This window comes from Pan troglodytes, chromosome X (genome assembly GCF_028858775.2).
Source record: "Pan troglodytes isolate AG18354 chromosome X, NHGRI_mPanTro3-v2.0_pri, whole genome shotgun sequence".
NCBI classification, from domain to species: Eukaryota; Metazoa; Chordata; class Mammalia; order Primates; family Hominidae; genus Pan; species Pan troglodytes.
Window position 1 is genome coordinate 55,784,469 of NC_072421.2, and position 21,484 is coordinate 55,805,952.

The following is a 21,484-nucleotide window of genomic DNA, read 5'->3' on the forward strand; positions in this document are numbered from 1 at the left end:
TCTGAGCTTCAGAGGGGGACAATGTTGGGTGGATCTGGACCAAGCTGTCCTGCCCTCTGGTCTCCCAGCAGGTGTAAGCACAAGCTATGATAAGGGTAGCAGGGGAGTGACATAGACTCTGAAAGATTTCCCTGGCTAAAAATAGCCTTAGTGTGATGGCTTTCTCAAATCCCAGCTATAGTAGTAATGTACTAGGCACATGAGTAGGCTCAAGACCTCCCGATTAGCTGGGATGGTGTGGGTAAATGATGTTAGCTGAGGTCACGCAGAAGTTTTCTCCTTCTCAAGTGGTGTGTTACTGTGTCAGCAGATGTTGTAATGGGCTGCACCAGTTGCCCTCTAGCCAGGAGGTGGCGTTTGTAGGAGAGAGCCAGTTGTGATGGTGGCCATGGGATTTGTGCCTGGCTTATGATACTCAGGGGAAGAACTTGTGTCTCAGGCGATGGCCAAGGCCATGGAACTCCCAAAAGTCCCTGTCTGTTGTGTTATGCTACCAGGGCAGGTGGAGGGGCAAACCGGGTTTGGGCTGGGTCAAACAGATTTGCACTCTGGCTCCCCATGTGTAAGCACAAGCAGTGGTCCCAGTGGGGCTTGGAGGGCAGTTCCCTGGCCACTAGGGTAATGTTCCAGGGAGAAGCACAACTGACTCTGCTGCACAAAAGAATCCACATTGGGAGAAGGAGTAGCAGGTGTCAGTGAGACCCACCCAACTCCCACAGCTTTGACAAGGTAGGTATCACATCCACAGTCTTCTGCTAGCAGCAGCTAGCTGGATCCCAGGCAGTCTGTGTTAAGAATGCAAAACTGCCCCAGGCCATAAGCCTTCCTGCTGCCTGAGACAGAAACTATGCCTTTCAGGCCTCACCTCTCCCTGTTTGTTCACGAAGCTGGGGCACTTGGCTGCTGCTCCTGTGGCGAGAGCGTACTTCCCACTCGCCCCTCAGTTCTGGCCAGGGGAGTTTGTCCTCACTCGAGAGATTAGACTGCAAATCTCAGTTGGGAGCTTCTCCCATCCTGTGACCACTGCCTGAGTTAGCTGTGAGGTTCCTCTATCAGGAATGGTTTCCTTCTGTCCCCACTGGGGTTTCAGGATACATGCAAAGTACTTCTCAATACCGCTCTTTTTCATATACTTCCCACTGCTCACCAAATCAACTGCAGTGCTGGGTAGAGTTAAGGTGCTCCCCTGTGGCCTGGCTTGCTCAGCTTCTCAGTGGGAATGTGTATCAAGGAGACATTGTCTCCCCCTTTCATGCTCTGGAGACTCACAGTGGTCTGCCTGGCTCATGGTGTAGGTTGCTGCCCACCACTTCTTTCAAAGTGTCTGAAGCTTCTTTCAGTTTTTCTGTTGAGTTCCTGTGTTCCTTCTTGGATAAAAATTTACACTGTGAATCTCTACACACCACTCTGCTGTTTCCAAGCAGGTGAGGTCCGCTAACAAAGCCTTCAGTCTACCATCTTGGAAAAAACAAATCACTTTTGATTAATCGTCTTATTATTTTCTAAATGCGTATATAAAGATTTCCAAAGATAGATTAATATTCTTCAAGATACTTTAAGCTTAGTTAAGAAAAGTATATTCTTTATTTTATTAAAAATGTACTTAGAAGTTTTAAGGTAAAATGGTTAGTGTACTTCCCTAAATATCCATTTCAGCTAAGACTGGTGCAAAAATAATTGTGATTTTGCCGGGCGCGGTGGCTCACGCCTGTAATCCCAGCAACTTTGGGAGGCCGTGGCGGGCGGATCACAAGGTCAGGAGATCGAGACCATCCTGGCTAATACGGTGAAACCCCGTCTCTACTAAAAAATACAAAAAATTAGCTGGGCGCAGTGGCGGGCGCCTGTAGTCCCAGCTACTTGGGAGGCTGAGGCAGGAGAATGGCGTGAACCCAGGAGGCGGAGCTTGCAGTGAGCCCATATAGCGCCACTGCAGTCTGGCCTGGGCGAAAGAGCAAGACTCCATCTCAAAAAAAAAAAAAAAAATCATTGTGATTTTGAACCATGAATTTTAAATCATTATGACTAGGCTCAAACACATCTTTTGGAATGAAAATAGGAACCATTACAGTCAACACATTTTTGCCAACAAGAAACAAATTTGTTTATTCCTGTAGCACAAAAATCCGTGCTTTGGGATTCAACAAACTTTTGGAAAGAATTTTCTGCATCCTGCTGGCTGTGGAAGTGTTTTCCCTGCAAAAGGTTGTCGAGATGCTTGAAGTGGTAGTTGGTTGGCAAGAGGTAAGGTGAATATGGTGGATGAGGCAAAACTTCATAGCCCAATTTCTTCTACTTTTGAAGTGTTGGTTGTGCAATGTGCGATCGGGTGTTGTCATGGAGAATTGGGCCCTTTCTGTGACCAGTGCTGGCTGCAGGCGTTGCAGTTTTTGGTGTGTCTCGTTGATTTGCTGAGCATATTTATCATATGTGATGGTTCCCCCGGGATTCAGAAAGCTGTAGTGGATCAGACCGGCAGCAGACCAACAAACAGTGACTATGACTTTTTTTGTGCAAGTTTGGCTTTGGGAAGTACTTTAGAGCTTCTTCTTAGTCCATCCTCTGAGCCAATTGTCACCAGTTGTCATATAAAATCCACTTTTTGGTGCACATCCCAATCCAATTGAGAGATCATTTGTTGTTGCATAGGATAAGAGAAGACAACACTTCAAAATGATTTTTTTTTTTTTTGCTCAGCTCATGAGCAAACCTTTTGAGCTTTTTCACCTTTCCAATTTGCTTCAAATGCTGAACAACTGTAGAATGGTCGACGTTGATTTCTTTGGCAACTTCTCATGTAATTGTAAGAGGATCAGCTTTGATGATTGCTCTCAATTGATCATTGTCAGCTTCTGATGGCTAGCCACTATGCTCTTCATCTTGAAGTCTTGTGTCTCCTTTGCAAAACATCTTGAAACACTACTGCACCATACGTTCGTTAGCAGTTCCTGAGCCAAATGTGTTGTTGATGTTGTGAGTTGTCTCCACTGCTTTACGACCCATTTTGAACTCGAATAAGAAAATCGCTCAAATTTGCTTTTTGTCTAACATCATTTCCATATTCTAAAATAAATATAAAATAAACAGTAAGTAATAAGTCATTAGCAAAAAAACATAAAGCGAAAAATGGACATTAAAATGATGTCTAACATAACCACATTTACTTAAGAATGTATTCCAAAATCAAATGGCAAATTGCAACAATACAAAAACCGCACCTAGTTATTTTCTTCTATGTGTGTATCTTAGGGTTCTCCAGGGAAGCAGAACTAACTAATCATGTGTGTGTGTATGTGCGCGTGCATAGAAAGACAGGAAGAGACACACACACGCAGAGAGAGGGGTATTTATTTTAAGGCCTCCAACTGATTAAATAAGACTCACTTATATTATAGAGGGTAATCTTTACCCAGAGTCTCCTGGTTTAAATGTTAATCTCATCTGAAAAATACCTTCACAGTGATATCTGGACTGCTGTTTGACTAAATGTCAGGATACTGTGGCCTAGTCAAGTTAACACATAAAACTAAATATTACAGTCATACCCCTTGTCAACTTGGCACTCATACACATCTACTGAAACCATACCTAATCTTCAAATAAAAACAATAACAAGGTCATACTTCCATTTAACATGATACAGTAATCCTGCATACAACCAAAAATGCAATAATCATTTTCCCAGAAGAGGATGTAAAGTTATTGACTAATGTTTACTCTTCTTTTACATTATAATGTAAAGTTAACAATACTTAAATATTATGATATATCATATGATATGTTCATGATAAGGGATTAAAAGGGAAAAAACAGACATTTACTATATATACATATTCATAACAAAATCAAGATGAAGTACTCATGACAATTGCAATTCTCATTTGTATAACTGGTCACGTGATTTTTAACTGGTCTTTATAACTGCCTTATTCAGTTCCAGATTACCTTTGCCCACAGCACTCACCTCAGCTTGTTGTATATTCTCTGGTGGGGTGACCCAAAGACCATTAGTGGACCTTCCTGAATTGGGCATTGTCGTTTTCCATTGAGTTTAATCACAGAGCATGGTATTACTAAGAGACATCCTAAGAGCTCTCCTATATTCCAGAAATACTCTTCTTCCTTATATCTATTTTGGAGGAGCAATCCAGTTTCCCCATAGTAGTCAGGATCAGTCAGTCCAGTCAGCATAGTAACTTCCTTCTTTGCCTGTTGATTCAGAGGCTTGAGGGACCCAAGGTGGCTGGTTGGCAGTCTTAACTTCCAGTTCAGTGGAATCACTATGTCTCCTGGTAGACACATTTCTGCCTTTGGAACTGAGACCTCTAGGCCAGCAGAGCATAAGGTCACAGGGGCAAGAAACAAAAATTTTGCTAGTGGGTCACTGGAGTGAGTGGTGGCACTCCAGTTTCCACCCCATGAATCCTCACTATAAAATTAAAAGCACCATTTACTGGACGCTGATTCAGAGCACATACAGCCTCCTAGAGAACCTTGCCTAGCTCTGCAAAGTATTGCAACTATCTAACATAGTTGGCACTGTAAATGAGTCTTCAAAAGGCCATTCTAACCAGGTATGATGACTCATGCTTGTAGTTCTATCTCCTTGTGGGAGGGTAAGGCAAGAGGGTTGCCTAGCCTCGTTGAAATCCAGCCTAGGAACATAGTGAGATGCATCTCTAATTAAAACAAAACAAAAGGCCATTCTGCCATTCTGTCAAGCCAGCTGCTTTAGGATGGTGGGGAACATGGTAAGACCAGTGAATTTCATGAGGATGAGCCCATTGCCTCACTTTATTTGCTGTGAAGTGAGTTCCTTGATCAGAAGCAATGCTGTGTACAATACTGTGATGGTGGATGAGGCATTCTGTAAATCCATGTATGGTAGTTTTGGCAGAAGAAATGGATGCAGGGAAGGCAAATCCATATCCAGAATGTGTAATTCAGTAATCATGTCCCTTCCATGATGGAAGCAGATGAGTGTAATCAACCTGCCACCAGGTACTTAGCTGATCACCCTGGGGGATAGTGCCATATCAGGGACTCAGTGTTGGTCTCTGTTGCTAACAGATTGAACACTCAGTCATGGCTGTAGTCAGATCAGCCTCGGTGAGTGGAAGTCCCTGATGCTGAGCCCATATATAACAACCCTGCCACCATGGCCACTTTATTCATGAGCTCATTGGGCAGTTACCTGCATGGTTGGAGAAAGGGGCTGAACAGGTCATCCTATCTACTTGGTTATTAAAATCCTCTTCTGCTGAAGTCATTCTTTGGTGGCATTCATATGAGACACAAATATCCTCACATTTTTCACCCATTCAGAAAGATCTGTGTATATACCTCTTCCACAGACCTTTTTGTCACCAATTTTCCAGTCATGTTCCTTCCAAGTCCCTGACCATCCAGCAAACCAGTGGCCATAGCTCATGAATTGATAACTAATTGTACATCTAGCCATTTCTTCTTCCTAGCAAAGTGAACAACCAGGTGGTCAAAGTTCTGCCCATTGGGAGGATTTCCCTTTACCACTTTCTTTCAGGGCTGTCCCATAACTTTCTTTCTGTAAAGAAAGTTACCACTTTCTTACAGGGCTGCTGTAGTATTGCAGTTGTCCACTTCCGGATGGCACCTGCGTATCATGCAGAACTATCTGTAAACCAGTCCTGAGTTTTCTTTCTCTGTCAGCTGATTGTGGGAAACTCCCCATAAGGCCATAGTTGCAGGCTAGAAAAGAGAGGGTAGTATAGGCCGGACATGGTGGCTCATGCCTGTAATCCCAGCTCTTTGGGAGGCTGAGGTGGGCAAATCACTTGAGGTCAGAAATTCAAGACCAGCCTGGCCAACATGGCAAAACCCCATCTCTACTAAAAATACAATAATTAGTCAGGCGTGGTGGTGTGTGCCATGCGCCTGTAGTCCGAGCTACTCAGGAGGCTGAGGCACAAGAATTGCTTGAACCCGGGAGGTGGAAGTTGCAGTGAGCTGAGACTGCGCCACTGCACTCCAGCTTGGGTGACAGAGTGAGCCAAAAAAAAAAAAAAAAAAAAAAAGGTAGTATAGCAGGAATGGGGACTGTGGCCATGTTCCTTACTTGTTCATCCAAGGCCTACTTGAGCCTGATCTCATATATACCGCTTTAATTTGGTGATGGAGTCCTACTGCGTATGCACAACTTTATGGCTTGGTAGGTCAAATAATAGCCAGTTCATGATGGGTAGCTCAGGTCTCATGGTTACTTAGTGGCCCATGATTAAGTGTTCAGTCTATACTAAGACCTAATAGCAAACCAAGAACTGTTTCCCAAAAGGGGTATAGTTATCTGTGAACAGCAGCTGGGCTTTGCTTCAGTATGCTGAAGGCATGTGCTGCAGTTCACATATGGGAGCTTGCCAGTGACTCCAAATGGCATCCCTGTCTGCCATTGACACTTCAAGCACCATTGGATATGCTGGATCATATGACCCAAGTGGAAAGCAGCTTGAGTTGCAGCCTGAACCTTCTGTTCTGGGACCTACTCAAAACTGTCAGGTTTTTGGGTCACTTGGTAAATGGGCCAGAGTAACACAGCCAAATGAAGACTGTGTTGCCTCCAAAATTCAGAGGCTTGCTAGATGTTGTACTTCTTTCTGGGTTGTAGGAGGGGCCAGATGCAACAACTTATCCTTCACCTTAGAAGGGGTATCTCCCCATACCACTGCACCCCTCAAAATTTCACTGAGGTAGAAGGCCCCTGAATTTTTGTCAGATTTCCCATCCTCTGACATGCAGCTATCTTACCAGTAAGTCTAATGTAGTTGTTGCTTCTCGCTCATTAGGTCCAATCAGCATAATGTCATCAATGTAATGGATCTGCCTAATATCTTGTAAAAGCGTGGTCAAGATTCTTGTGAAGGTGGTCAAGATTCTTGTGAAGCAAATTATGACATAGGACTAGAGAGCTGATATACCCCTGCAGCAGGACAGTGAAGTGTATTGCTGGCCTTGCCTGCTGAAAGCAAACAACTTACAGTGTACTTATGGTGGGCCTTAATAAAGACAGGTATGGAGAAAAGAGCATTTGTTAGAAAACTAGCTGCATACAGGTACCAGGGGATATGTTAATTTGCTCAAGCAATGAAACCACATTTGGCACAGCAGCTACAATTGTAGTCACCATCTAGTTAAGTTTATGACAGTCCACTGTCCAGGAGCCATCTTTCTTCTACACAGGCTGAATAGGAGATTTGAAGGAGGATGTGGTGGTAATCACCAACTCTGCATCTTTCAAGTCTGATGGTGGCACTAACCTCTGCAATCCCTCCAGGAATATGCAATATTGCTTTTGGTTACCATTTTCCTAGGTAGAGGTCATTCTAATGGGTTCCACCTGGCTTTTCCACCACAACAGCCTGCACTCCACAGGTCAAGAGACCAATGAGGGATTCCGCCAGTTGTTGAGCATGTGTGTTTCAATTTTGTACTCTGGAACAGGGAAAATAACCCACAAGAAGGTTGCAAGGACCCACTGGGCCTACATGAGACAGACCTGAGCTAAAACTCCATTGATTACTTAACCTTTATAAGGCCCTACTTTGACTGGTGGACCACAGTTACATTTTAGGTCTCCCTAGAATTAGGGTCAATTCAGAGCTAATGCTCAGTAGTAGATTATTTCCTTTTCTGTAACGCACAGTCACCCTGCTAAAAGGCCACATAGGTCCATTTGGAGGAGGCTGGGAGGAAGATTAACAGTATAAATACTTGGCATTGTCCTTCCTCAAGGGGACCCAGGCTCCCCTTCATTCAAGGGGTCTGGGTTTGTAAACTGGTAGAAGTCTGGGTATTGATTGAGAAGCTGTGAGTCTCCAATTTAATAATCCAAATTAAATTTTTTATCACTTGACCTAGAATTCTTCCACGTATACAGATCAAGTAAAAAATTAGTAGACTTCCCATCCATTTCACTTCTAGGAACATCATGATAACTAGCCAACACCATAGGTCTCTACGAGTCAGACTATTCTGATTAATGCTTTGACTCTGCTTCAGTTATGGTACTATGACCACCTTGTCTTTGGTGATTAAGTGCCCCCACTTGGTTCCTGCCATTCTAGGATCCAACTACTCCCGTCGCATTTAGGTTTCCCAATTCAGTGGCAGCAGTTCCCACTGAAAGTTCTAGCCTACAGAGAAGAATGATCACATAATTGGGGAAAGAAGCTGGGGCTGCCCTTACAAATTTATTTTTCATAGTCATGATGAAAGAAAGGTGTGTCTTCTGGAACCTCGCAGGTTTGGTGAGTAGGCCTTAAATGAATCTGTTAATACTTGAACATTACAATGTCCCTAAAGCCTCTTTTTCTATGGATCTCTTCTTCTAGAGTATACCAAGGCAGTTCTGGCATTTCAACTTCATGTCGTTTAGGCCACCTTTTGGTCCATGTTTCATCCAACCATCCAAACAAACTGTTAAAAGCTCTTTCTTACCCCATGGGCTGCAACATTAAGTGTGGAACCTCTGCTTAATGAGCTATCGGTAAATTTAGCCTGATCCAACTTTATATTTTTTCCACTATTATCCTATACCTTTAATATCTATTCCCATACATATTTCCTTGGTTTTTGTCTGTAAATTGGAGAAATTATGTGGTTCTTTGGAGTATAGCATAATTCCTCATGGGTCATACTTCACACGTCACCTTTAGGAGTCTGCTGAGACTTGAACTAGTTACAAGTGTAGAAGCAAAGAGGGGTAGTGGGAGTGAATCAGGAGTGTCTTGCATGGCAGATACCTCAGAGGAGACCATTGCAGTTTTCTCAGGCCAAATAGAGTTAATATCAGATATGGATGGAGTGGCTGCTTCTACTGGCAAAGAAGACTGAGAATTTAAGGTTTCAATTTTGCCAGCTTCATCAGGATCTTCCCAAATAACCTCCATTCCAAATTTTAGAATCCTACTTCTTCTTGGTCAATGCCCTCACTTTATTAGCAGATGCCCTGTGAGGTTGTGAATTCAGTTCGCATTGTAATTCATCCACTTAAAGGATGAGATTCTGAATTTGGTTTCATCAGTTTCAGCTCTGCAGCTATAGGGGGTAAGAGTTTTTTTTTCAGGGCAGTCATAGAAACTTTGTGGTCATTTATAAAGTATTTATACTGATAATTCAGATCTCTGAGCTCATTCTTTCTCTACTTTGTTCAGCACAATTAGGATCAGCCAGCCAATCTCATATTTGTTATTTTGACAAAAATGTTCGAAATTATGTATGTGGTCACCTGGAACCTTGCCTCTTAAAAGTATTTTATTAGGAATATCCAGTGGTGGTATTTTGTGTATCTCTGCTGCCACATCACACTATAGATTATCAGTACTGTCTTTTCTACTGGAAAGTGAGTCATTAGGGCCTTTAAATCTAATCAGATTAGAGAACCAACCCCAGAACCAATTTAGAAAACTCATCCTTAAGATTATTCTCTAGAATCACTCTCAGTACGGAAGTCTGTGTTAGGGTTCTCCAGAATAACAGAATTAATAGAATATGTGAATATACATATACATACATACATACGTGTGTGTGTGTGTGTGTGTGTGTGTGTGTGTTTAGAGAGAGAGAGATTGAGAAAGATTGAGATTGATTTTAAGGAACTTTCTCAACTAATTGTAGAGACTAGCAAGTCCAAAATTTGCAGGGCAGGCTGACAGACTGGAGACCCATGGAAGAGTTAATGTGGAGTTAATTTTGTGGTTCGGGTCAGAAAGCAATCTGGAGGCAAAATTCTTTTTTCTTGGGGAAATGACAGGCTTTTTCTCTTAAGGCCTTCGACTGATTAGATGAGGCCCACCCACATTATACAGAATAATACTCAGAGTCTACTGTTTCAAATGTTAATCTTAACTAAAAAATGCCTTTGCAACAACATACAGATTGGTGTTTAACCAAATGTCTGGGTATCATGGCCTAGCTAACTTGACACATAAAATTAACCATAACAGTGTGTATGTACATATTTAACAACAATCCACTGACTCCTGGGAAAATATCTGTGTATATATATTTATATAGATATTTTTCCATATCTATATATGTGTCTGAGAAAGATATATACAAGGGTTAAAATATTTTCATTTATATATTCTTGGTATCTGTATAACTATCTTAAAATGACCCAGATTTGGTGCTTTGGAGTGTTTGATGTATTTTATTAAGACTCCTCTGTATGATAAGCTTTATTTATAAACATAGTGCTCGTACTGAGTATTCAGCATAAGCAGGATAGGCCTGAAGAATTCTAACTATTGTGCTTTTAGACCTGACCAGAAACAGTTTCTGCCATCCTAGTTTGTGAAATAGACATACTTAAAATTCCTCTTAGAAAGGAACAAAAGCTCCTGGTTAAAATATGATAAAATAACTACATCTTAGCTTGAAAGATGGGAACTATTATATGCTGATCAGTATGTTGGGCTTTTTAATTTAGATTTTTAAAGAGCGAGAAGAAGATTTGAGGCGTTTGTCTCGCCCATTGGAATGTTCTTGTTTCCGAACATCTATCTGGGATGAAACCCTCTATAAGGTGTGTATGTCTCCCTGAGTCCCCTCATTTTAAGAGCATGAAAAAAAACCTAGAAGGATATTAACAAAACTAAAAGATTTTAAACTATTTCATAGCCATCTAGATTTGTTGTACTAAAAAGAAAAATAACCTGCAACAAATTGTTTGAAGAATATCAAACTTAACATTAAGAGACTTGGGTTTTGATCTTAGATTGGGTTGACATAGCTACCAAGTCACACTGAATTAGCCAGTTTGGTCATGATTAATTTGATACTGGTCTTTGTAATAGCAGAGGTTTCACTTACTGGCCATCATCCATTTTGACCTGTTGTGGTCTCAATGCTGATTGGAGTTGTATCTAGTATTCAGGTACTTCTACATGATATAAACTAGTCTGCCTAAGTTTGGATGGCAATAAAATGAAAATATTTAGGGAAGAGATTGGAGAAGGAGTCTTAGAATCAGACATGTTATGCCTAGCATATGGTATAATAGCTTCAACTTTCATGCCAAATTGGAGACAAGCATTCTTTCAACCAGAAGTACTGTTCCCATTGCTGGAATGGATACCACACTGCTTACACTAATTATGGAGGTTACAACAATAGCTTTGTTATGGATGAAGCTGAAATTACCTCATTGGCACATAGGCTCCTTATTCTGATTCCTCCCTTTCTCCTACTGATCTAGTTATTTGAAGGACTAGGTCCTTTTGGATCCTTCTGTAGTTAGCCCTTCCCTTCAGACTGTTTCTGGTATCCATTGACAAGTCTGACTCTGGGTAGGAAAGCACCCTTCTCTGTCACTGGTAGCTACAGCCTCAGTATCAACAGCATCTGACAAGTATCTACAACCAGAAGCACAGAAACCTGATGTGGCAAGGAGAAAAACCATTGGACTTTTAAATAGCCATTGCTTTTTTTTTTTTTAACTAATTCATTTTCCCCAATATTATGTTGACCCAGCCTCACTCTAATAACAGATCATTTTGAGATACCTGTCTAGGAAATACTGTTCTAGATTAATATGGGCCGAATTTCTCTCAAAGCCTTATTCCCATAGAACAGGTAACCGTGAATAAGGATGGACATGACGCACTGATAAGAACCAACTGCGGTGTGAAGGATGGCAATACATAACACGACCAAAGACAATTGGCTAATCACAACACTGCTGTGAGTGACAATGTCTCTGCTGTGGTTAGCTTTGGTGCCTTCTCCAAGGTAAATTCAGCAGTGACATTAACACCGACCTGGGAACTTGGAACCTGAACCCTCATGCCTAAGTAATAAAACTAATTGGAACAGAGACATGGCACTTCTGTCTCTTACATCAATGTTGCATAGAGCTAACTTAAATTTTTATATTAAGTTTTATTCAACAAGCACTCTTTACATACCTGCTTGATGCTGTTGGATACACAAATGACTAAGACCAGGTTCCTGCCCTCTTGTAGGGGAGAGAAGAACAAAGTACACCTTACCAGACAAATTGGAGTGAGAGTGAAGGAAGTATTATAGTGAAAATACAAATAAAAGAGCCTACAAGAATAGAGGGAGAGTGTGGTTAATTTCAACTGCTTACATTAGTCATACTCCTGGATGAAGTCAGTTTTAGGCAAAAACACAGTAGACCATTTTGAATTCAATTGGATCAATAATTTATGCGGATAACAACAAACCTTTGGGAATGATAATGCCACTAGTTTCTCTTTTAATGGTATATTATTCTATTGAGGGGAGGGGCCATTTGTCTATGTGGCTCTGCTACTTTCATAAAATTGATTCTTAGGTATATGTTAAATATAGCATAATTAGGTTCTGATCTTTAGAGAAATCTACACTGTTGGACTTAAATATTTGTGACTAGATTAGGAGCTTTTTAGCAAAGTAGATCATATTTTTCAACTTTTTTCCTAAGGCAACATGATGGCATTAAATATTTGTTTGCTTTCAATTATCAATGGAAAGAAGTTTCTCCAGCATTTTACAAAAGTGTTTGAACTTAAAAAAAATTCAACTCAAGGGTAAAAATCAGATGCTAGCTTCATTTTCTCATTTCATTTGTGTTATATCATATTTAATGTCAGTATTTGTTTGGGACTGGATTATCATCATATTTTGCTGTCCACATGTTATAGTGTACTTACTAATTTCAAAGGTCTGGGACTGACTAGCTGTTAATAATAGTACACTGTGTTTCTGTTCTGTTAGGCTTGGTCCAGCATAGTTTATCAGCTGATTCCCAATGTTCAGCAGCTGGAAATGAACCTAAGGAATTTTGCTGAAATTATCGAAGCTGATGAAGTACTTCTTTTTGAGAGAGCTACTTTTCTGGTAAGAACTTTCTGCTTTGCAGATGTACTTCACACTGTACGTTCTTTGTTTTCAGCAACAGAGAACAGCATGTCACTACTTTCAGGAAGAACCTTTTTCCCTCTTGTCAACTTTAGCATGTACAGACTTATTTATAAAATAGTATTGTCAGCAAGTGACCTGAAAGAAGCCCTTTGGTGTGTAGCTCTTTGGAAGTTAGTGAAACTTAGATTTTTCCAGGTATGTATTATTAGAGAGTTCAGATTGTTGGCTGGGCATGGTGGCTCACGCCTGTAATCCCAGCACTTTGGGAGGCCGAGGCGGGTGGATCACCTGAGGTCGGGAGTTAGAGACCAGCCTGACCAACATGGAGAAACCCCGTCTCTACCAAAAAATACAAAATTAGCCAGGTGTGGTGACGCATGCCAATAATCCCAGCTACTTGGGAGGCTGAGGCAGGAGAATCGCTTGAACTCGGGAGGCGGAGGTTGGGGTGAGCTGAGATCATGCCATTGCACTCCAGCCTGGGCAACAAGAGCGAAACTCCATCTCAAAAAAAAAGAGAGTTCAGATTATTTATGCTAGTAACTGTTCATTTATGTTAAAGGATTCCTATTTCCTGTGGACTTTTATTATGAAATGTGGGATATTTTCCTTTTGAGAAAACTCACATCCTATCCTTTTCTCTAAAAGACTCATTGAAAACTTTTAATGTAGAAGAGATGTTATGGTCATCTCAGTGACATAGGAGTTCACATGAAGAAGTGGAGAGGGAAAGAGGCATGTTGGTATTTTTATTTTTCTTGTAAATTGAACTTAGCAACTATTTTAGAGCCTATTGTTTGTATAACCCTGAAAGGGGAATGCAAAAACCAGTATTGTATTTGTAAATACATTTTAAAAATAGCAATAATAGAAACTAAGGTGTCACAACACACTGCATAAGTAATTGCTAATTAGCCTTGGTAAATGTAACTCTAAGAGCAGTTCCCAGTAAATAATTTGTTTCTGAGCCCTGCCAATGCTTGGTGATTTTAGAAACAATTCTTAATCTCTAGGGGCTTGTTTTCCTTCTACAAATATCTATATCATAGATTTATTGTGCAGATGAAAATGGGACACAGGAACATTGAGCACCCAGCAAGCCTTGGCATTTAGTTGACAAACTATTAAATATTGATTCCTTTTGCTACTATAGCAACAGGGCAGAGAATCCAAAGTACAATTTTTCCCTCTTCCTTTGTGGAAATATTATTTGTAACCCCAGAGGTATTTGGGAGCCATCTTTCTAGCTGGTATAGATGGGGCAAGGAGTCCTAATTAGAGTATCTTTCTGTCTCAGCCCACTGGCAGAGGTCACTTGCTTGGAATTGTGCTACCGTGAGCCTGTTTTTCCTGCTAGTGTGAGTAACAATGAGCAAGAAAGCTATTCTGTCTTGATGTACGTGGCAGGACCGAAACCTGCTTCAGCAGTATTCCCCTACTATGTCTGCCACACATGGTTGTAGAGGTTAACCTAATATAAGCTCCCTGTTCCTTACTAATAGTAACAGGTAGTTTTTGTTTCTCTTGAGACCAAGTTTAGATGTGACTGAACATTTTCACTGAGCGGGGTGAAGTCAAGCAAGGGGGATTTGTTCTTCCACTGGTATAGAAATTATGTTTTGAAATTTTCACATTGTCTCATGGAATTTCCCTGTGAGTTTTCTTCTGGTGAGTGACTCAGTTTTGCTTCCTACTAGACACTCTGCATCTGTATATTCAGCCTATAGGTAATACTTGTGTGGTTTTATTAAAATCTGAAAAAGTTAGAAAAATTATTTTCAGCTGGTGTGGGTGTCCATCCTGAATAAGTTCATTTGTAAATATTCCTCAGGGATTGGAATCAAACAGTTAAGCTTTTAAAATACAATTCCAAAAGCTATTTGGTTAGCTTGGCCTTTATTAAAATTAAACACATGAAGTATACCTCAAGAACAGCTAGGAATTTTTATTTGTTTTTCTTTTTGATTGATACTTTTTAAAAATCGAAGACCATCATGCGAAATATTGAAATAAAATGAATATTTAGTGATTAAAGTTAGAAAAAATAGCAGTGAACCAAAATAGGCAATACGTAAATGATTTAATTATAACCAAATGGTACTAGATGGGCCATCTGAATGGACGTTGAAACCACACAGAATGTTGATAATATATAGGACAGAGGAAAAGAGACAATAAGCCAGGTGCCAAGTCTACCCTAAAAACCAGTGACCAAGGGACTGACAAATGTCTGCTTTGAGGAGTAGCAGAGGATGATGTAACTATTTTGCATGGATTCAAAGGACAATATTCTTTTTCATAGGTAATTTCTCACTATCAGTGTAAAGAGCAGCGTGATGCCCATAGATTTGAGAAAATAAGCAACATTATTAAGCAGTTCAAGCTGAGCTGCAGGTAAGAGATCTAGTAGGAATGATCTGTTTATCTCTTGAAAAAATTATTGTCATTTTTTAGAAGTTCAAATAACTATAGTTAACTGTACTTCTATATTCAGAATAGTTCCTTCAATCAAAGACAAAGCTAAATTCTAAGGGGCCTCCAGTTGACTGAAATGCAGGTCGTTGTCCTTTAATGCAAACTCAGCTGGTACAGAAGCGTATGAAAAATATCCAAACAGAATATTCTTTTGAGATGATTGATACTATTTGGGAAGAAATAAATAGAATATCCAAGGGAGTTTTGAAAAAGAAGGAGGAAGGAGAATTTGCCTTACTGAATACCAAAATTTACTCTAAAACTACTACTTTAAGTATTTACTATTTGACTTTAAAATAGTGAGGTACTGATTCAGAAATGGCACAGAATGGAGAGTCTAGAAATGTTTAATCACATTGTGTCAGCTATTGTTAAATAAAGTTTGAATCATAGCATTGTGAATCTAGGAAAAAGGAATGGCCGAACATCATAATTTAGCAAAGATTTAATAATCAAAATCCTTACCCTGATAAAAGTTTGATTCCAGAACAGCAGGAATAAGTTTACTCTCTTTATGCCTTAGCACACTTTGAGACTTTCTGGAGTGTTTATGCTAACATTTTGAAGAAGAAATAGCCAATGACAAGCAAATATAGTTGCCTTGTTTGTTTTCAAAGAAAAAAGATCATTTCTTGAATTTAAATGTAACTGAAAAGTTATATTAATCTCAATGATAAGGAAATTTCAACTTAAGATGCTTATTAAATATTGAAGAAGTCTTCTGAAACATGATTTTAAACATGGATCTAGGTCTAAGCCAATTTTCATTTCACAGTCAGTTTCAAGTGCTTTAGCCAGATGTGGTGGCATGCACCTCTGTAGTCCCAGCTACTTGGGAGGCTTAGGCAGGAGGATCACTTGAGCCAGGATTTCAAGGCTGCAATGAGCCATGATGGCACCACTGCACTCCAGCCTGGGTGACAGAGCGAAACTCTTGACTCATAAAAAAATAAATTGAAATTTAAAAAATTTTAAAAGTCAAGTCCTAGCCTACTTTTGTCCCAGTTACTTTTCAAAACATGTTAAATTCAGTATAAGAGTTTCCTTGGAAAAAGTAGAGTTAGTGATTAACAATCTTAATGAAGTGGTGAATTGAGGTATAATGCTATACCTCAATCATCAAAAGATGTTTAACATAAATAAGAGCTTGTTGTAGTGTTATTATTTCATTCTTTAACCTCTCTTCTTCATTTTCCTATAGCAAGCTGGCTGCCTCTTTCCAGAGTATGGAAGTCAGGAACTCTAACTTCGCTGCTTTCATTGACATCTTTACATCCAACACTTATGTGATGGTTGTGATGTCTGATCCGTCCATTCGTAAGTTTAAACTTAGCTGACCTAGGTTCAAAGCCACATACTCTTTAAACGATTGTCCCAGAGGTAGTACTTTATTAGATACTTAAAAGCTATTTTATAGTGGGGATGGTTACATAACAATGTGAGGGCACTTAATCCCAATGAACTGTATGCTTAAAAATAATTTAAATGATAAACTTTGTGTTATGTATACTTTACCACAATAAGAAAAAGTATTTTAGTACTAGTGGTAAATAGTTTTTATTTAATAGACTTATATTTTAAAGCTTAAAAATAATTTAGCTTCTAGGGTATTACGTTTTTCTTCATGGGAACTTCAAAAAGCAAGTCACTAAATCCAAGAATTTTAAAGAAAAAACCCAAATACATGATTTATGCTGCATCTGGTATGGATTTTTAAAAGACTAGCCAGTCTAAGCTCTAAACTATTAAATGACAAACCATTTCATACGTCATTGCATATTCCTATGTACCACATTCTCATATTTCTGTTATGGGCATGAAGGGGTGTTTGATGCTTCCATACCATAATAACCATGACTATCACAACCATTGAAATAAAGGTTCTTGCAGTATTTTCAGGATGGTCCCAGAAATTTAAATTAATCTCTCATCCATTGGCTTTTGCAACTTTAGGTTAATATTAAAACATAACATACATTTTTGGGGTTTATGCTGTTAGCTCCAAACCAAAAGATTTTGGAAATTTATTTTGGAAATTTTGTGTTTAGAATATGAATAAATCTGCTTATTCAGAAAAATTAAACCTTGATAACTTGGGACCTCCTATTCCTGTATGTTCTCTGACATACATTGAGGGATTTGGCTCTCTTTTGTTTATTTGTTTTACTAGTCAGACATTCCTTTGGCTGCCCATACTTAATTCTGTTGGGTGTTTCCGCCCCCGCCCTCAGCTTCTGCAGCTACTCTGATCAACATCCGCAATGCCAGGAAACACTTTGAAAAGCTGGAAAGAGTGGATGGACCAAAGCAGTGTCTTCTCATGCGCTAAACATTGATGAATATTGTTTCACACAAAAATTAAAAGTTTCCTAATTAATGTTGTATTCATATATGTAGGCTCTGAAATGTTGTGATGCTTATTGCTTCTGTATTTCTTCTCTACTCCCTAGTCTTAATGTTTAACCTTGAATGCTATTAACTTAAATAGCCATTGAGGAGTTAGAAGATGAATTGTTCATGAAGTCAGTGTTACATAAAAGTAGGTGATATGTAAGTTTTCTGATAACAAGGTTCTAATAGTGTTTAAATGTACTGGCAACCTGGTTCCAATAGTTGTGTTTGCCCAAGCCTTTCTCGGCATCATCTTGTATTCCTTATCAGATAGTAAGTAACCTGTAAGTTTGGAGTATTACTGTTTTCTCAGCATGCATTAAAAATATTCCTTAACTTCAATTGTAAATAAACTTTTGGTGTTAGGGATTTCAGTGTCTATTTTTCTTTTCCTTGTTTCTTCAACTTTGTCCTAAGAAAGAGTAAAGGAATTTCACAGTTATCCTAGGTGAAGGGGACCTTCTGGTTGGGAAGGCACAAAATAAAATTGGATGGGAAGAATGTAGCCAGATTATGGCCTTAAAGCGAGGCAGAAGAATTCAGATATAAGACATCTAAATGCGATAGGATATAGGAAAGCATTGTGGGCCTTTGAGCAAGGGAATTATGTGAAAGCAATTTTGAAAGAAAGTTAATTAGACCATATGTACTGACTGATAGCAGCTGGGGAAACTCTGGTAGTAATCCATGCCTGAAGTATATTTAAAGTCTATTCAGGATGCAACTGGAGAAGGAATGCATAAAAAGTGGAGGGAAAATAGGATTCATGAGGTCCAGGAGTGGTTAATTAGGTGTAATTCCATAACACCTAATGAGATGTACCTTCATTATTCTATCAAGCAGTATTAAAACCTTTTTCAAGCTGGCAGTTGTCTTTAATTTTGTCCGCTAAGGAAAAAATGAAGCACTGTGAACTGTGAGAAACGGAGTTTGATAACACAAAGCCCTAACCTTTTCAGTTTCCATTTGCAGGAAAAGAGAAGACAGAACCATTTAGGGAATCTATAGTACAGTAGACAGTAGACTCATCTCATTTCTTCTTCTGCATGTCATTAGGGAACTTCTTCTAAACCACTGGTCTCTCACCTTTTCTCATCTTAGTTTAATAGTCCTAGTTGAGGGATAAGTAGAGTTTTCACTGAGCAGCAAAAAACATGTTTTTTTGCTACGTGACCTATGTTATGTAGACTAAAACTCTCAACTTGTAAAACAGTTTTATGGGAATATTTCTATCAACAGCTGTGTTAATCTTCTGCAGAAGGAGAGATTTAAGTGTTCCAGAGTCTTTATCCTATTAGCATCTAGGAAAATGAAAAGAGTTCAGGAAGGTGAAGAGTCATTGAACAGGGGTGTATTCTGTGACTAGTAATGAGTCATTATTTGGCATGTTATTATTTTCAATATCTGGGGTGGGATTTAGAAGTGGGATTCACTTCTAAATCAGACATTCACACTACTTGAATGTGTTCTTTATAAGGTGGATAGATATTGATACATATAGAGACATTAAATTAGATGAGCCCAGAAAAATCATAAGGTTATGTCTTTATCCTATTTGCCCTTAGTTCATTCAGTCCTTGCTCAGATTATAGTTATAACTTGGACATAGATGTTTTGAAAGGTTAGACAAATGAGGTTCTGATTAGACTTAATCCTTCTTATGGTGATGGCCAGATAGCTGTCTTTGTCACTGAAGACAAAAGAGTTTTGAGATATATATTTATCCAAAGATGCAGTCACTTAGAAACAGAAGTGGAATCAGGTGGATGGTGAAGTCATGCACACAGAAACAGATGGAGAAAAGAAATCAAAATTAGAGATGAAATGATACAATGAAATAATGCTTTTTATAGGCCGTGTTACCTATGTCAGTAGGATAGGGGCCAGTGGGTCTCAAACTTGAGCATGCCTCAGAATCACTTGGAGGGGGGCTTATTAAAACAGATTGCTGCCCCACCCCAAAAGTGTCAGATTCAGCAGGTCTAGGGTGAGGCTCATGAATCTGCACTTCTAACATGTTCCCAGATGATGCTGATCCTGCTGGTCCAGGGACTACACTTTGGAAACCACTGCTTTAGGGAAGGGAAGACGAAATGTAGACAGGAAACAAGTATGGGAAAAGCATGTGTTTACCACTTTGGCAATACTGAAGTGAAGGCATTATACCAAGTACAATATATATGTTTTAAACCACTAATTCTCAAAGTGATCTATAAGTTTGAGAAGCACTCTTGTAGACAAAAGCAATGCCTGGGAAGCTTGTGTTTCATAAGTAATATGTTCAAATGGAAACCCTTGCTAGTATAAAGAGACTGTGGGTACTGATTTGTATTGGGACGACCTAGCTTGTTCCAGTTTCATCCAGCTTTATTTGCTAACTCAATAGGATACCAAGAAAAGTTAGGTAGATTGCCAAATGAAAATGGTGCTATCCTTTAGTTGAGTACTTACCAAGTATCAGTGCTTTATAAGGATTATCTAAGTTAATCTTCACAAGAACTACATGGCATAAGTACTATCACTGTCTCCATTTTGAAGATGGGGAAACTGGGCTCAGAGAAGATAAGAAACTTGCTAATAGTTATTGTGGTAATGGCAAAGCTGGGATTTGAATTCGGTCTAACTGGAGCTCATGTACTTATTCTTAACCTTGAAGTTATATGGCCTTCCTGAATGTAAGGGCCTATTCAGGGTGGAGAGTATGAGGTGCACCCAGGTGTGGTACCTCACTGTGAGACTACCACTATTTGGCTACTATGAAATAGTAAAGCAAACACTCGTGAACCTGTCTTACTCCTGGTTTTACTGGAGCATAGGAAGCCTTACCACAGTAGGCAGTACAAAGCAGTCACCAAGAAAACAAAGCAAAAATCCCTCCAGCTTGAATGATTTAGGTCAAACCTAAACAGTCTTTTAATATTTAGAAGTTTTGTCCCTGAATTGGGTTACTGTAAGCAGTTATAGCCTCTACTTCTCTGGGGCCATTTGTTAATAAAAATAAGAGGGAGAAAGTGTGTAACTTTGTAACTTTTTTAGGTCTCTTACAACAGTGCTTTGCATAGGCCAGTTTAATATTTCCCACTCAAATTCCTAACTCTTCATTATAAAGCAAGAAGTAGTTAGGGCCCTCCTGTAGCTCTCACTGACAAAATTTCTGGCCTCATTAGTTAGTTTAGTCAAAAGATATTTTTTCAATACTTACTATGTTTCAGACACTGTTTTTGAAGCCCAGGATATGAGAGTGAACAAAATAAAGCCCTTGTACTCATGGAGTTTATATTCTAGGAAGAGGAGACAGACAACCAATTAAGTAAACATAATATATTAGGAAAGACAGGTATATGAAGAAAATTTAAGCAGTAATGTGGGAAGGGGCTGGGGGCAGGCAGAGTAATGGCCCCATAGAGGATTACATCCTAATCCCTGGACCTATAAATATGTTTTGTTGCATGGCAATGAGGAAGTAAGGTTGCAGATGGAATTTAGGCTACTAATCAGCTGCCCCCAAGATAAGGAGATCATCTGGGTTTATCCAAATGGCCTAATGTTATCATAAGGGTCCTTTAAATGTGGAAGAGGGAGGTAGGAGAGTCAGTGTCAGAATGACTTGCCATGAGAAAGACTCAATTTGCTGTTCTTTGTTTTGAAGATGGAGGCAGGGGGCCATGAGCCAAGAAATGTGAGCAGCCTAGAAGCTGGAAAAGGCAAGGAAACTGAT

General features: G+C 39.5%; 1 protein-coding gene across 4 annotated transcripts in view; it reads left to right on the forward strand.

The window, feature by feature from the left end:
- RRAGB (Ras related GTP binding B) overlaps window positions 1–18,135 on the forward strand; it is a 38,903-nt gene extending 20,768 nt beyond the window's left edge. For all 4 annotated transcript variants that reach the window (XM_003317489.6, XM_001148126.7, XM_016943766.4 and 1 more), the window contains 5 exons: window positions 10,463–10,558; window positions 12,754–12,876; window positions 15,203–15,294; window positions 16,577–16,692; window positions 17,607–18,135. In XM_003317489.6, the coding sequence (XP_003317537.1) occupies window positions 10,463–10,558; window positions 12,754–12,876; window positions 15,203–15,294; window positions 16,577–16,692; window positions 17,607–17,704 (525 nt within the window). In that variant the 3' untranslated portion in view covers window positions 17,705–18,135. The remainder of the gene's footprint in view (window positions 1–10,462; window positions 10,559–12,753; window positions 12,877–15,202; window positions 15,295–16,576; window positions 16,693–17,606) is intronic.
- Window positions 18,136–21,484: the final 3,349 nt, after the last annotated feature.